Consider the following 15,285-nt stretch of genomic DNA (forward strand, 5'->3'; position numbering starts at 1 on the left):
GAGTTACGTATCATTGATTGAGGATAGGTGTTAAAATAATAATAACTGTTGTTGATTCGTGATTCAGTAGCGTGCTTCACGTACGTTCGATCTTCGACAGCTCAAAATTAAAGCTGACATTTCACTAAGATTCTTAGACAAAAACTGTATAGGATAATGTAATCAGAACGGGCAAAATACCGCTTTAATCGAAGTAAAAATTTGAAACAAATCTGATTTATTTTTTTGGTCAAGTACAGTAGATACATGAATGATGATGTTTGGTGGAAAATATGTCCATGAATACCTTTAATTTAAGACCAAAATTATGAAAATCGGTTAGGTAGAAAATCCAAACCGACTCGGAAAAGAAAACCAATATTTATTAATATATAGATAATATAATTAATGTAATAAAATTTTGAAACAAAAATCAGGACTGAGGCGAGTGCAGAGAGTAGGGTCCGCTGTGGCCCGCGACTGTGGCTGCGCGTAATAAACAGCATATGATAACATGGCCCGCTGGTTACGCGACAGTCGCGTGGGCTCGCGACTAGTAGCGAGGGTGCGCGACTGGAGTGGCCAGTCGCGGCGACTGTCGCGTACCTCGCCACCGCAGTCGCGTCGCTTAATAAGCTCCATATGATAAAAAGGCCCGCTAAAAGTGGCCTTTGAGCAGTCGCGGTTGCGCGCCACTCGAGTGGCCGCGCATAATAAGGCTCATAGACTAACCAACACAAGTAGACTTCTCATCCCATTGTAAATTTTGAAGCACGTTTTTCGTGTCTAGTTCATAGTTCATGTACGTGACACATGGGCGCTAGTGTCGACGAATCTTTGTTTCTATTATTTTAGGGTTAATTTCTTGATTTGTGCTTTACTGTTTGGTTATATAACTAGGGGACAAGTTATTGTTTATGATTAGATCTATTATTTGGTTAAACGAGGTTTTAAATGGCTGTAATAACGGGAAACAAATTGTAAACAAAACGCGACATCTGCAGAAAACCGTACAGAACTAACAATAAAATTGTCTTCAGCTGTTCCATAAGGATGAGAAATCTACTAAGGGAGTATGTTTTAAATGGTTTTATGGTATTATGTTATGAAGAATGTATTATTCTACGCTGTATCATAAAATAATGCAAAACATTCTCCCAATAATTTATTTGTGAATGTTGTACTCTATGACAAATTCAATATTTTTCTATGAATTTGGTTTTTGCTTTTAGCGGCAGCGCCAGAAAGACCGTCAAAAAGACGAAACTCAAATTAAGAACAGCCAATGTTTTTGTTTTTACGTCTGCACTTAAAATTGTATTCATAAATTTACCGACTTGTGTATTGCAATAGTAGGCTATAACTATTTGATTTGCAACATCGCTACAGAATATAGGCTAGCTGTTATAGGGGAAAATTTTATTTTTCATTCGATTACTCAATAAAGCAGTTTTGAGCAAATTCCAGTTTCCAGCCTTCAAGACCGAAGAAGTAAGTAACGTATTTTTGTAAGTAACTTACCGTAATACCGTGCCATCTCTCTTATTTTTATCAAGTCATGATAATTTTAAGCATTATTCTCTATCTTAAGTCATTTACCTTAATATCCTAAACCATCCTTATAAGTTATTGTGGTCTGGCCGTAATTGAAATCCAGGTTCATCACAACTAGCCTAGGAGCCCAGGCTAGGCCTAGCTAAAGTCATAACTTAGCTCTGTCCAGCAGTAGCCTACTTAAAAAGTTCGTCCGTTTTTGGCTTACATACAAATGTATGTGATTTGCTTGGCTGCATTTGGTAACTTATAAAAATATGTTTCCAATTGTTCGCCTGAACTCTTTAATTAGACCTCTGTTTAAATGCAAAAAGCTCATTAACTTAGGCCCCTATTAGACGAGGTAGCCTGGCGACGTCGCCAGCGACAATAGCTGGCGACGCACTGGCCACCAAACCTAGTAGCCAGTTGAGTAGCAAGAATTTTACCGCCGTTACTCATTTTGTTGTGAGTGCTTGTCTTGTAGCCTAAGTTACTTGTAGGGGACTTGTTATTTGTATTATTTATTGTTTATTGTCATTATTATTACTAGGCCTACTTGTTATTGATATTATTTTTATTTGATTCTTTCTTTTGATCGCCTATCGGCGGCTCTTCTTGTTTTTTCTCTGATTCTTTCTTTTGTTCGCCTTTCGGAGGTTCTTCTTTTTTCTTCATATCTTCGCGTATCCCTTCGACTGAATCAGATGTAGACATTTTATCAACTGAAGTGAACAATTTACCCACTCACAACACAACAGAACGCAACACAACAGTGCGCAAGTACCCCCGTGATATGAACTGACCAAGTGGCGACGTGATACTGGCGACCTAGTGTAATAAGCTCCATATGCTACAACGCAGCGTCGCCAATATGGGTAGCCAGTGGCTACCGCAGTGGCGACGGGGCTCGGTAGCCAGTCGGTCGCCAAAAGTGTGGCTGCGTCGCTGGCTACCCTCGTGTAATATCATCCATAAGAATCAATGACCCTTGACAAGCTGAGAAGCCAGTTTGGTCGCTGGCGACTCCGCCAGGCTACCTCGTCTAATAGGGGCCTTAGGATTAACCACTGATCTAGACTATGTTGCTCGACAGTATGAAATGCAGAGAATTTAAATTCGTTAAGGCCAAGCCTAGGTGCAAAATTATCTTCAATCTTTTTCATTGTAAATACATAGTGCAGTAAGTTAACTTAGGTGAACAATGTGGGCCTAAATTAGATAAATTGTTCCAGTTTGTGACAGTACTAGGCCTGTACCGGTAAGACCTAGGCCTACTGTAATTTACTAAATTTGTGGGTCAACAGACCAAATACCGAACTCGCTAATTGTTATCTCAAATGAACTTATAAGTTATGCCTAATCTAACTTAAGTGATTAACTTACCTATATATCTACATTATTATTATATTGGTAGGAAATCTAAACTTTAATAGCCTTCAAGTTTTAAAAACTTTGGTCTGCTAAGTAATAAAAGTCTGTTAAAACTAGGCCTAACGCCCATTTGTGTGGGGTAAAGAAATGTTAACTTACAAATCAAAATTTTTTAAATGTAGGCCTAAGTTAAGCTAGATTTAAAATAACTTACCGTACTTCCAAGATGTCATGTGAACATCAATGGCTCAGCTCACAGTCTTGATCTCCGATGCACACCTGAAGGCTTGTAGCCCATGATATCAGGCAAATTTTCTAAATAAGTTATTACCGTAGGCCTAAAACACCGTCCATTCAAATTCATATAAGTTACAGTACTGTAACTTAAGTTATCTAGACCATATTCCCATTAGCACGATAACTCTGCCTAAGTTATTTATACTTAGGCCTATATCCGAGTTACGTGTTTAAACATATTTATTTTAACCAACATGATCGGGCTACATGGGAATGCAGTTTTTTTTTGGGTGGGGGGGTTGGAGAATATGGGGGAATAAGTGAGGATTTTCCTCACTTTTTACACTCAAAACAAAAAATTTTGGATGTTCATCCTAAATAGTAAAAAGAAAAGAATTGTGTACCGATGTTAAAGTATTCTTGCATGCTTCATGTTTACAAAGAAAATAAGTTACCGTACCAAAACTGTAAATCTAAAATTCCTATGTCATTCTTATGGAGAATATGTAAACTGTATGTAGGCTACTAGTTTGACTGGTTAATTAACCACCTGCACCAGTATAGGCTACAGATTAAATTTTAGTAGGGTAGTTTTCTTTACTTCATGGTAAGCAAAAGCTATTTAACATTTTACTAAACACAGAAATTACCTCTCCTGTAGGATAGTTTATAGGCTTAAGTTACTTGTTAAACCTAATTTTATTTAAATAAAGAACGGTTTAGCCGAGGCACATTGCACTTTCACAAATAAATATTGGAAAGGTATACTCTTTCAAAAGAAAGCCTTACAGTTGATAATTCTGCTAAACTATTTTAATAAAAGGCTTTTTTTATTAAAATTGTGCACTTTAAACAGTACAGTACCTAGGGTAAATAACATGTTTTAAGTTATTTATCTTGTACCCTACAATTGTTGCTGATAGTGTGGCAAAAAGTATAGTGCATGCGACTCATCTGGAAAAATGTTAAAGTACTCGTATGAACAAGTCCTCAGCGAGTACTTGTAGCCTAATCTAGCCCGCCAATTGCCCCGAAATTCAGTTGTCTCCGGGAGTAGACTGAGGACAATGAGCTGAACTCAGCGAGGCCCCCCACCCCTCGAAAATCCAGTTGTCGCCACAGTTGGCGCCGTGTAGATGGTGTAGGCCAGTCCAGTAGCGCTGTCTTGCCAGCCTCCTTACCTGACAGTAGTACCACAGACAATATAATACAGTAGTACCGGTAGTACACTAGTTCCCTTGCGTCACTTGAAGCGTGTGTTGTGTTGTTTTTTTCACTAGCAAAAATGGGACCAAAGTGGAATCATGACATAAATTTAAAATTCGTCGAATTGCACAAAGAACAAAGGAAATCTGTGGGGCCAACTAGATGAATTATACAGAGACAAAAATGCTTGACAGACGGCCCTCACTACAATTTCGGAAAATTTAAGGGTCTAAGGATTTGGTGTAGCTGACGTAAAAGCAAAAATCAAGGCTATTCGCGGTACGTTTAACATTGAGTTGGGTAATCTGAAAAAAGTGCCAAGTCCAGATGTGGAGCCATGTTCCAATGTCAAATGCTTAGGCAATTGTCGGCCATGTGTGAACAGGGCCGCGTTCAACTGAACTGGCCTACGACAATTCCAAAACCACGTGATGCCAATTGGCAATGACATTTGTCTCACCAACTGGCATCATGTAAACCCGGCTTTAGTTATTTCAGACGAGCCTTTGCTCTAAACATACTTTTCTATAATTAATGTCTTGAAGAAAATCTTCATTTAAAAATCACAAAACACTCAAACCAGATTAATTACTTTGCTCAGAACTAAAAGTTAAAACTTGCACTAATATTAAGTTTGTCTTTGTATATTTTCAGGACAACATGGCTGTAACATCAATGTCTATGACGGCCAAGACAGCTCAAATTGTAGAAGAAGAAACTGATGAATTTGGACCACAGCTTATTAACAAACTTGAAGTAAGTTTAAATGATACTCTGGATACTGTTATTCAATAAACATCTCCTGTCTCATCCAAATCACAGAGAAATAAGCCAAGGTACAGAGGAAACTTGCTTATAGGACTACGGTTCACTTTCAGCACTAGAATGTTGTGCCGGAAATACACTTGTGACAAGCAAGGAAAAGAAAAACCTGAGTACTTTGCAAAAATTCCTATCGCACGGGGTGCAGAGTCTTCCTCCACTGAGAGCATTTTAGGACATGAGGGCGAGGGGGACCTTGCTGGACTTTGTCCTAGACAACAGCGACCACCAGCGACTAGTGTTCGTCACCACTTAAGTGTACCATTGAACGTTTCCTCTGTATCTTACTTCTCTGTGTCCTAATTTAAAATCTAAAATGAGATTTCATGTGTTTTCATGTCTGGTTGGTTATACACTTAAGTGCTGATGATTTCAACGTCTGTTCATTATTCATTATGGCTCGATTTTGCTGTGTGCATTTAGCCGTAGTTAAAGAGGACACACAGTACTTTACCAATGTGTCATGCTATGGGATCAGAATAGTTTCAAAGTGAGTTAAACATAACAAGACATCTAAGAAAAAGGCCTCAATGCAACTCAAACTGCATTATCTTGTCTTAGGCTATCTAATCTTTTAGCGAATTTCCCATATAGGGAATAAGCTATTACGGTAGTACCCATGGTAAGACCTGGACCCAGAACCGATTTACTTTTTCTGTGAAATTGATATAGTGAGCTACAAGTGAAGCGTGCATTTCCAAAACGTTGTAAATGCTAAAATTGAAATTATCAGTTTTCATACAAAAATCAGGTTGTAAATGCCATATCATAGGCCATATCAATCGATAGCAATGCAGCTTGTTTGGATAGTGCTGCCACTAGTGGGAATAAATTGAGCTACAAGTAGGAGTGCAAGTCAAATGTTGTAACAACCATGGTGCATAACAAAGGGCAATGACGTTTCTCAGTACTGGAGCTACTAATGATACTCTTGATTGCGGAGTGTTTTTTAGAGACTTGCATAGCATTTACAATGTATTGGAATTTCAATCAAGTTTAATTCAGATTTTTTTACTAAAGCTACCTAACTAAAATAGCTATTTTTAAAACAATAGTTTTAAATAAAGAAAGAAAATATAATTGATTAATAGTTGTTAAACTTTATTATTAACTGTGTTTACAGAAACTGTTTTTTAAGATAAAACAATCATACACATGATTTTAATTAATTATATACCATGTGATTGTAAATAGACAGTGAGCAAGTTAGTTTCTTTCCATATGCCCTCAAACTAACACGCTCCAACAGGGTTTTCAATCTGGACACTGGTAGGCCTTTCGTCAGTAAATCAGCTAGTTGGTCATTCCCAGACACGTGACGTACATCAAATGTACCTGCAAGAAATTGCTCACCTACGTACTGGTATCTCACATGAATGTGTTTTGACCGCTTATGAAACTCTCCAGCATTTCTAGCTAGTCGAACAGCTCCAGCGTTGTCTACAAAAAGAACAGCCTTGATTTCTTGACCATATATCTCGCCCAACATAGTTTTCAACCATACTATTTGCTTAGAAGCCTCACTCGCAGCAACAAACTCTGCTTCTGTGGTTGACATTGTAACGCAATGTTGCTTCACTGAAGACCAACTTACAATGCCATTAGCAAACATACACAAATATCCTGTGCGTGACTTTCTTGACTTCTCATTTGCTAAGTCCGCATCTATAATATCGGATTACTACAAAGTTAAAAGAACCGCACATAGAAATAATACAGCGACTAACCTGTAGTGATAACGAAGACTGAGAGTGATTCAGGGACACCAGCCGTGACGTCATCGCGCTGGCAGTGCAGCCACACACACAAACTAAATAGCACTACTTACTGCTAGTGCATATAACTTTAAAATATATCACACTCGCCACAACTAAAAATTGGTGATTCTTCACTTGACCAAATAAAAATTAAAAACCTGGTAGGCCAACTCAACAGTACTTTAATATAACTTGGCCTACTAATTATCGTAACTCAAAATCAATTACTTCATAAAAATAAACTAAAAATTCTTCTGCGCCTTACTTATGCTAAGGCCTACAAATCAAGCCGCGCAGGCTTCCTCACAGTCCTGTCAGAACGTCTTAGTTGTGGCGGACTGCACTGCACAACGGGAGGCTGAAGTTCTGCCACTGGTGGTTCGTCTGACGTGGACTTCTTCTGCGGCGATTGTTTCTCCGGAGAGGCTGGTTTTTCATTTACATTCCTCTTATTGGGTGTTGCTGGTGTGAAGCAACTCCGGATGGGTGGAACAGTAGGCTCCTCTTCTTGAAGGGAATATTCCCGGGCTCGTAGATAGTCAGCATGACAAACCCGTGTGTGCCCCAGTGATGACACAATGTAAGTTACTGGGCTACGCCTTTGTAAAATCTTCCCTGGCACCCAAGATACCTTCTCATTCCTTACTGTTCGAACCAATACCAATTCTCCTTCCTCAAAACTTCGGAACTTTCCTCTACTCCTATCCGCATACTTCTTCTGTCGATCCATCTGTCGATGTATCGTCTCTTGCAAGTTAGGCTTGAGTAAGGTTAACTTCGTCCTAGGCTTCCAATTCAGGAACATCTCAGCTGGTGTGAGCCCCGTTACAGAGCAAGGGGTGTTACGATACGAAATCAAGAAATTGTCCAACTTGTGCTGTAAGGTAATGGAACCTGTGGCACTCTCTCCCAAAACTTGTCGAAGTAGATTTTTCTTGACAATTTGAACACTGCGCTCAGCAGAACCATTGGAAGCAGGATGGTAGGGTGGTGTTAACGTAAATTTAACTCCATTCTTAGCCAAAAACTCTCTAAATTCTGAACTAGTAAAGGTAGCTTGGTTATCAGAAACTAGCTCTTCAGGTAACCCATAAGAAGCAAACAGGGTTCGAAGACGGGAAACTGTACTGGAAGTGGTAGTAGAATTCATCAAAAATACCTCGATCCACCGAGAATAAGTATCTACTAGTACAAGCATTTGTTGTCTAGAAGTAGGCTCCTCAGCAAAATCAATATGTACACGCTGCCACCTCCTTGTGGACTTAGGCCACTGCTGCAATGGAACCTTCACAGACGAGTTCGGAGAACTCTGACAGATATGACATGATCTAACCATACTCTCAATCGCTGGTTCAAGACCAGGCCACCAAACGTAGCTTCTTGCGAGCATTTTCATTCTTACAATACCAGGATGTTGGTCATGTAACAACCGAAGCACATTGTCTCTAAGTTTATCAGGAATTACAACTCGAGAACCCCATAATACACAATTAGCCTCAATGGACAACTCATCCTTCCTCTTTAAATAAGGAGTCAACTTAGGGTCTTTTACATCTCTCCAGCCATGCCACAAAAAATCACGGACTCTAGATAAAAGTGGATCTCTGCCAGTAAATCTCGCTACATCTACAGAAGTAAGTGGATTTTCACTCACCAATTGGCAGTTGAATGCCTCCAAACATTCCTCCACATGGGCGACACAGTTAGCTTCCAATTCCAGGGATTCATCCATGGGTAGGGGTAATCTTGACAATGCATCCGCATGTGATACCTCAGATCCTTTTCGATATCGAACTTCAAAGTTGTAGGTTGATAATATCAATGCCCATCGTTGCAACCGTGCTGCGGCAAGACTAGGTATTCCTTTCTTAGAACCAAATATGGCTGTTAATGGTTGATGGTCTGTCTGCAAAATAACATTCATCCTGCCATAAATATATTTGTGGAACTTTTTTGCACCAAAAACCAATGCAAGAGCTTCTCGGTGTAATTGAGAATAATTTTTCTCACTAGAACTCAAAGACTTGGAGGCAAAGGCAATAGGCCTTTCCTCACCATCAATAATATGAGACAAAACAGCCCCAACTCCTCTAGGGCTTGCGTCACAAGTTAGCACTAACGGCTTATTAACATCATAGTGAACCAGTATGTGCGAATCACATACCCAAGTTTTACTCAACTGAAAAACATCAGAACATTGTTTAGTCCATTTCCAGGACACATCTTTCTTAATCAAATCATAAAAGCAACTCAACTTGGCAGACAGATTAGGTATGAAACGGCCATAATAATTTATTAGGCCTATGTAGGCAAGCAGCTCATCTTTGTTAGTAGGCTCCGGGGCGTTCCGGATGGCATCAAGAATACCCACTTGCGGGCTAATTCCTTCCGCTGACAGGCGGTAACCCAAATTCTCCACCTGGGACTGTAAAAAATTACATTTGGATTCATTAACTTTGACCCCATAGTCACTTAGACGCTGTAGTACCAGTTCCAGACGCGAGTACGCTTCTTGGCGTGAAGAACCTCCAACGATGACATCATCCAGGTATGCTACCATACCGCTTAAACCTGACAAAATCTTGTCCATGGCAGCCTGAAACAAAGCGGGGGCCGAAGACAGTCCAAATGGCAAACGCCGGAGTCGAAACAACCCTTTGTGAGTTGTTAGCGTCAATAACTCTTGAGACGATTCCGCAACAGGCATCTGTAGGTACGCAGACTGCAAGTCCAACACTGAAAAGAACTGACATCCCGACAGTGCCGCAAATATATCATCAGGTTGAGGCAAAGGGTAATGCTCATGTTGAATTACCTGATTCAAGGTAACCTTGAAATCACCACATAACCTAACTCCCTGCTGTTTAGGTATGACTACCAATGGTGTGCCCCACTCCGAACTAGTCACAGGATAGGCTACACCGTCATCCACCATCTTCTGTAACTCTTCTTCAACCTTATGGCGTAACGAAAAAGGCACTGGCCTAAATTTACAAAATTTCGGAGTCGACCCCTCTCTCAATACTATGTGAGCTTTCACATTTTTAATTTCACCAATTTTACCTTTAAATACAGACAAATATTTATTTTTCAAGAGATCAACATCTTTAGGCACTTGGACCTTGGTTAGGCTAGGTTCTGCCAAAACATCATGGCCTCGAGAACTAGGCCTAGACTGTGTACAGAGCTTATGAGTCTGGACTGAATTAGGCTTACTTGAAAAAATAGAGTTCCAGTTCAAAACTATTTTTTGCAACCAATTTCTACCTAACAGCAACGGTGCATTGGCTTTATCTACATCCACAACTGTCATAGGCAACATGTAGCTTGTCTGTTCATAAACCACGTTAACATCTACTTGGGCTACTACTTTAACTTCATCACCAGAATAGGCACGTAATTTTACATTACTACGAGTCAATTGTAATTGAGAAAAATGTTTTTCATACACTTCAAATGGACATACTGTGATAGCAGATCCTGTATCAATCTCCATGTCTAAGTCTACATTTTCTATGGCTACTCTTACCTTGTAACAAGAGTTAGGGTCAGTTAGGCCTAGCCCAATATTGTACAAATTTAGCTCTTCACCTTCCTCACTAGGGCTTTCAGACATCTGATGCACTTTATATTTACCTCCAGTAGCTTTACTACCTCTATCCTTAGCCTTGCATGCCTTTCCTAGGTGACCCACTTTTGAACATATATGACATTTATATTTATCATATGGGCAATTGTTAGCCTTATGGTCGGTCTTCAAGCACCTGTAACACTTAAAAAATTTCGTAGCACCTTCACTTTCTTTCATTTTACTACCCCTAGGCCACGTGGTTTTCCTAACATGAAACTTGTTCACATCCTGAAAAGTTTTCTGTTTGCTGAGAAACATGTTTGTGTGCTTGTCTGCCTGTTCAAACGTGAGCGCCAACGCTAAAGTTTTATCAAAATCTTTTTCCTCCGACAATAACTTTTGCCGAATTTGTTCATTGGAAATTCCCGAGATTAGCCTATCTCTTAAAGCGTCCTTTAGGAATGTTCCAAATTGACAAGAAGCCGAAAGATGTTTTATCGCAACCACAAAATCTGGGATGCTTTCACCCGACCTCTGCGAGCGGGAATTGAACAAATAACGCTCTACCACTATTAAACGTTTGGGTGAAAAATGTTGTTCCAGTACTTTAACAAGTTTATCGAAATCTAATTCGTCCACTTTTTCAGGGGAAACTACATCCCGTAACACTGCGAGCACTTTAGGACCTAACACGGTGATTAGAACAGAAACCTTGCTCGTGGCCTTGACATCATTCGCAATAAAATAATGTTTCAAACGCAACAAATATGACGAAATATCTTCTTCACTGGGATTAAATTCTCCCATTCGTCCCACACTCGACATTTTCACCGACTGCGCCAGTATAATATCGGATTACTACAAAGTTAAAAGAACCGCACATAGAAATAATACAGCGACTAACCTGTAGTGATAACGAAGACTGAGAGTGATTCAGGGACACCAGCCGTGACGTCATCGCACTGGCAGTGCAGCCACACACACAAACTAAATAGCACTACTTACTGCTAGTGCATATAACTTTAAAATATATCACAGCATCACTGTAGCAACGGAGAATTGGTTCACTTTTGGAATAAGTCAGTGAATAATCCAATGTCCCCTTCAAATACCGGAATATTCTCTTGACATCACTCCATGCTTGCATAGTAGGATTGTTCAGCTTTTGTGCTACCATATTCACTGCACAACTTATGTCTGGCCTCGTATTTGTTATGTACATCAGACTGCCCACAGCTTCTCGGAAGGGAACTCCTTTACTCAAAGGCTTGTTTTCCTCTACTGTATCTTCATGCTTCGTGCATAAAGGCGTACCAACTGGATTGCATTCTGACATCCTGTACCTTTCAAGTGCACTCTTGATGTAAGACTTCTGATTCAAAGAAATCTTGCCCTCTGCTCTATGAATCTCCATTCCAAGGTAGGTTTCAGGATCGGTAACTTTCAACTTGAAGTCTTGAACCAATTGTGCAATAAAATCAGACATCTCTTGTTGCTAAATAATGGTGTAAATACCTGCATCTATGTGATCAATGTGTTGCTAAAATGCAACCGGTTTCGACTCACAAAGGAGTCATTGTCGGGCCAGTACAGATGTCTTCTTGCTTCATTTGAAGGTCGTCAATTCGTAATAAATAAATACATTTAACACGCACAAGTACACGAACATAGAAACGAACATTTAAGGTTAAAAACGAAAGATAATACTATAGCGGTAACGGGACACGACGTGATCCATTAAATTTAAAAATATAATGGACAGAAATAAAATCACAGTGTCGTTCAAAACTGATAATAAACTTGGTTCTTTATTAAAAAATCGTCCCCAGACACCTACTACAACCTTTGAGAAAACAGGAGTTTACCAAATCAATTGTAATGACTGCCCAAAATATTATATAGGCCAAACATCCCGTTCTTTCAACAAAAGGTTTAAAGAACATCTACCGAAAAGAACTACAGCCGCACAGACCTCGACCTTCGCAGAACATTTAGTTTCTCACAACCACAATTACACTAATATTGATAATAACATGAAAATCCTACACCTCTCAAATGACCGATTTAATACAAACACCTTGGAAGAATTCGAAATTTATAAGGCCGTTAAAATTGACAGCCAAAACATCATCAACGACAAGATTTCATTTCAATCGAATTACATTTACGACACTGCAATCAAGATAATAGCACAAGGGACAGTTGTGAATGAAGTTACCAGCTGATCGGGAAATCCAGGCACGACGTCATCACTGACCACGCTGATCATGACCGGCAGTCTAGACATAACCCCCGCCCGATCACGTCGTGTCCCGTTACCGCTATAGTATTATCTTTCGTTTTTAACCTTAAATGTTCGTTTCTATGTTCGTGTACGTGTGCGTGTTAAATGTATTTATTTATTACGAATTGACGACCTTCAAATGAAGCAAGAAGATGACTCCCGACTGGCCCGACGATGACTCCTTTGTGAGTCGAAACCGGTTGCATTTTAGCAACACATTGATCACATAGATGCAGGTATTTACACCATTATTTAGTATTTAAATGGGATCAGGAGGCTAAAACTCAATATCTCTTGTTGATTTGAACCAGCAATCAGACCATCATCCACAAATATTACTACATACAATTTTGAACCGTTCTTGTTACGAATAAACAAACATGGATCTGCAGTACTCTGGCTAAAACCCTTCTTAAGCATACTTTGCATTAGACACTTACTCCAACACCTTGGACTTTGTTTCAGACCATACAAACTGCGTTTCAGTTTCCAAACTCTTCCACTTTTGTCATCATATCCTTCAGGTTGCCAAGTATAGATATCCTCATCTAACTTAGAATACAAAAATGCAGTTTTTACATCAAACTGTTTTAAGTAGGCCTAAAGATCTTCTTGAACAGCTACATTCAAAAGACATCGAATGGTATCGCATCGGGCTACGGGACTGAATGTCTCATTATAATCCTCTCCATACTTTTGGGCATATCCTTCTGCTACCAACCTTGCCTTGAAGCGTTCTGGATTTTATTTTCGTGTTAGAACCCACTTTAGACCTATAATTCTCTTATTACTTGGACGTGGAACTAACTCAAACACTTCATTTTCATTTATTGATGCCATTTCATCATTCATTGCAGCTTGCTAGTGCCACCAATCAGGACTGTTAACTGCTTCGTCGTAGGAGGGACCTGCTTCAGCAAGTAAAACATAGTCTTGAAGGTATGATGGTGTATGTCGCTGACGTTGAGGTCGACTGTCATCTTCATTTATGGCTCTTACTACATCATTTTCAACTGACATTACATCATTTTCAGCAGAAACTGCATCATTTTCAGCAGACACTACATCATTTTCAGCACACACTGCATCATTTTCAATCCCCACATTTCCATTGTCACTGATTTTTAGTGGAAATTGAATGGACATTTTAACTTCATTGTCTTGAATTCCCTCATCATTCCATTGAGAAGACTCACCAGCATTTTCATTTTCTTTGTTTCCTTCGATCCGCCGAGGAGACATATCATTCAAGAATGACTCTTTTTTCATAATTTCCTTGGAAATTTCCTTGAAAATAACGTCTTTGCTTGCCACAATCTTTGGCGCAACATAGACTTTATAGCCATCTTGTTCGTCACAATATCCAACTAATATGCCAGACACCGATTTAGCAGACCATTTCTTCCTCTTCGGTTCAAATTAATGACACCCCGAAAATTGGGAAGAAGCAAAAGGATAGGCCTGCGCTCTATGAAAGCAGTGAGCAATCAAATAAAAAAGTACTCAATTTCTTTTTTAGACCAGATATAGTTTATACCGGTCCTGGTCTGAAGGATGAAATAACAGTATTGGAAAAAAATCAAGCTACGAAAAATGTATATTAACCACGTTCTTAAAAGAAGCTTACATTCTCTTTAAGCAAGATAATCCTAAAGTTGAGATAGGATTTTCTACATGTTGCACATTACAACCTAAGAATGTGTTATTAATGCATCAAACTCCTTCAGATCAGTGCTAATGTTTGACTTGTGAAAACTTATTTTTTAAACTACGGGGTTTAAACATTGATCATCAGGATTTTGTGAAGACATATTTGTCTAAGTCTAGATTCTTCATGTTGGAAAGGATGTTGTTCCAACTGTTGTGCTGGTAAGAAACTGGAAACAATTGTTGACCACAACAAAGAAAAGATAAAAATGAAACAATGGTTTAAGGTTGAAAATAAGCCTACTTGTAAAGATGATGTTTATAGGCTACTAATGCTAGTGATGTAAAATACCTGGGTATTTAAAACTCGGGGTAGATACCCAAAATCCATAAATACCCGGGTATTTTGGGTATTTATGAAATTTATTGAGATTAATTTATATTTACCCCTAAATATGTTATTGTTATCATTACATGATAAATTAGGATAGTCTATAACACCTTTTACAGTAACTTGAATCTTTGCTAGTACCTTTTATTTAATGATTTATTTTTTTATAATAGCCTACATAAAGTTTCTAAATAAGCATGGGGTTTCGTGTCTTAAATCGAGTAACATCAGTTAAATTTAACTTACTAAAAAATAGTATATTAAAAAAGGCTGCGTGGCTATTTCAATTTTTATCATTTTATAAATTTATAACCAACTAGCTGTAACCCACGGGCTTCGCCCCGTTTAACTTCTTAATTTTCAAGATGATCTCGTTCGCATGGCTCAATCACGTCCTGCTTGAAGTTTGTTCGCTACGCTCACTCACCTTTAGGTTGGAGCTTGTTCGATACGCTCACTTGCCTTCAGGTTAGCTCGTTCGCTA

The 15,285-nt window shown here is 39.0% G+C and overlaps 1 protein-coding gene across 1 annotated transcript in view; it reads left to right on the forward strand.

Annotated features, from left to right (window-relative positions):
• Positions 1-1,224: 1,224 nt before the first annotated feature.
• LOC128987552 (DNA repair protein RAD51 homolog 1) overlaps positions 1,225-15,285 on the forward strand; it is a 48,295-nt gene continuing 34,234 nt past the window's right edge. Inside the window, exons 1-2 of the mRNA XM_054408456.1 lie at positions 1,225-1,470; positions 4,984-5,085. Of these exons, the coding sequence (XP_054264431.1) occupies positions 4,990-5,085 (96 nt within the window). The 5' untranslated portion in view covers positions 1,225-1,470; positions 4,984-4,989. The remainder of the gene's footprint in view (positions 1,471-4,983; positions 5,086-15,285) is intronic.

This window comes from Macrosteles quadrilineatus, unplaced genomic scaffold, assembly GCF_028750875.1.
Source record: "Macrosteles quadrilineatus isolate MER2022 unplaced genomic scaffold, UCM_ALF_1.0 Scaffold_2__2_contigs__length_208266976, whole genome shotgun sequence".
Taxonomy (NCBI): Eukaryota; Metazoa; Arthropoda; class Insecta; order Hemiptera; family Cicadellidae; genus Macrosteles; species Macrosteles quadrilineatus.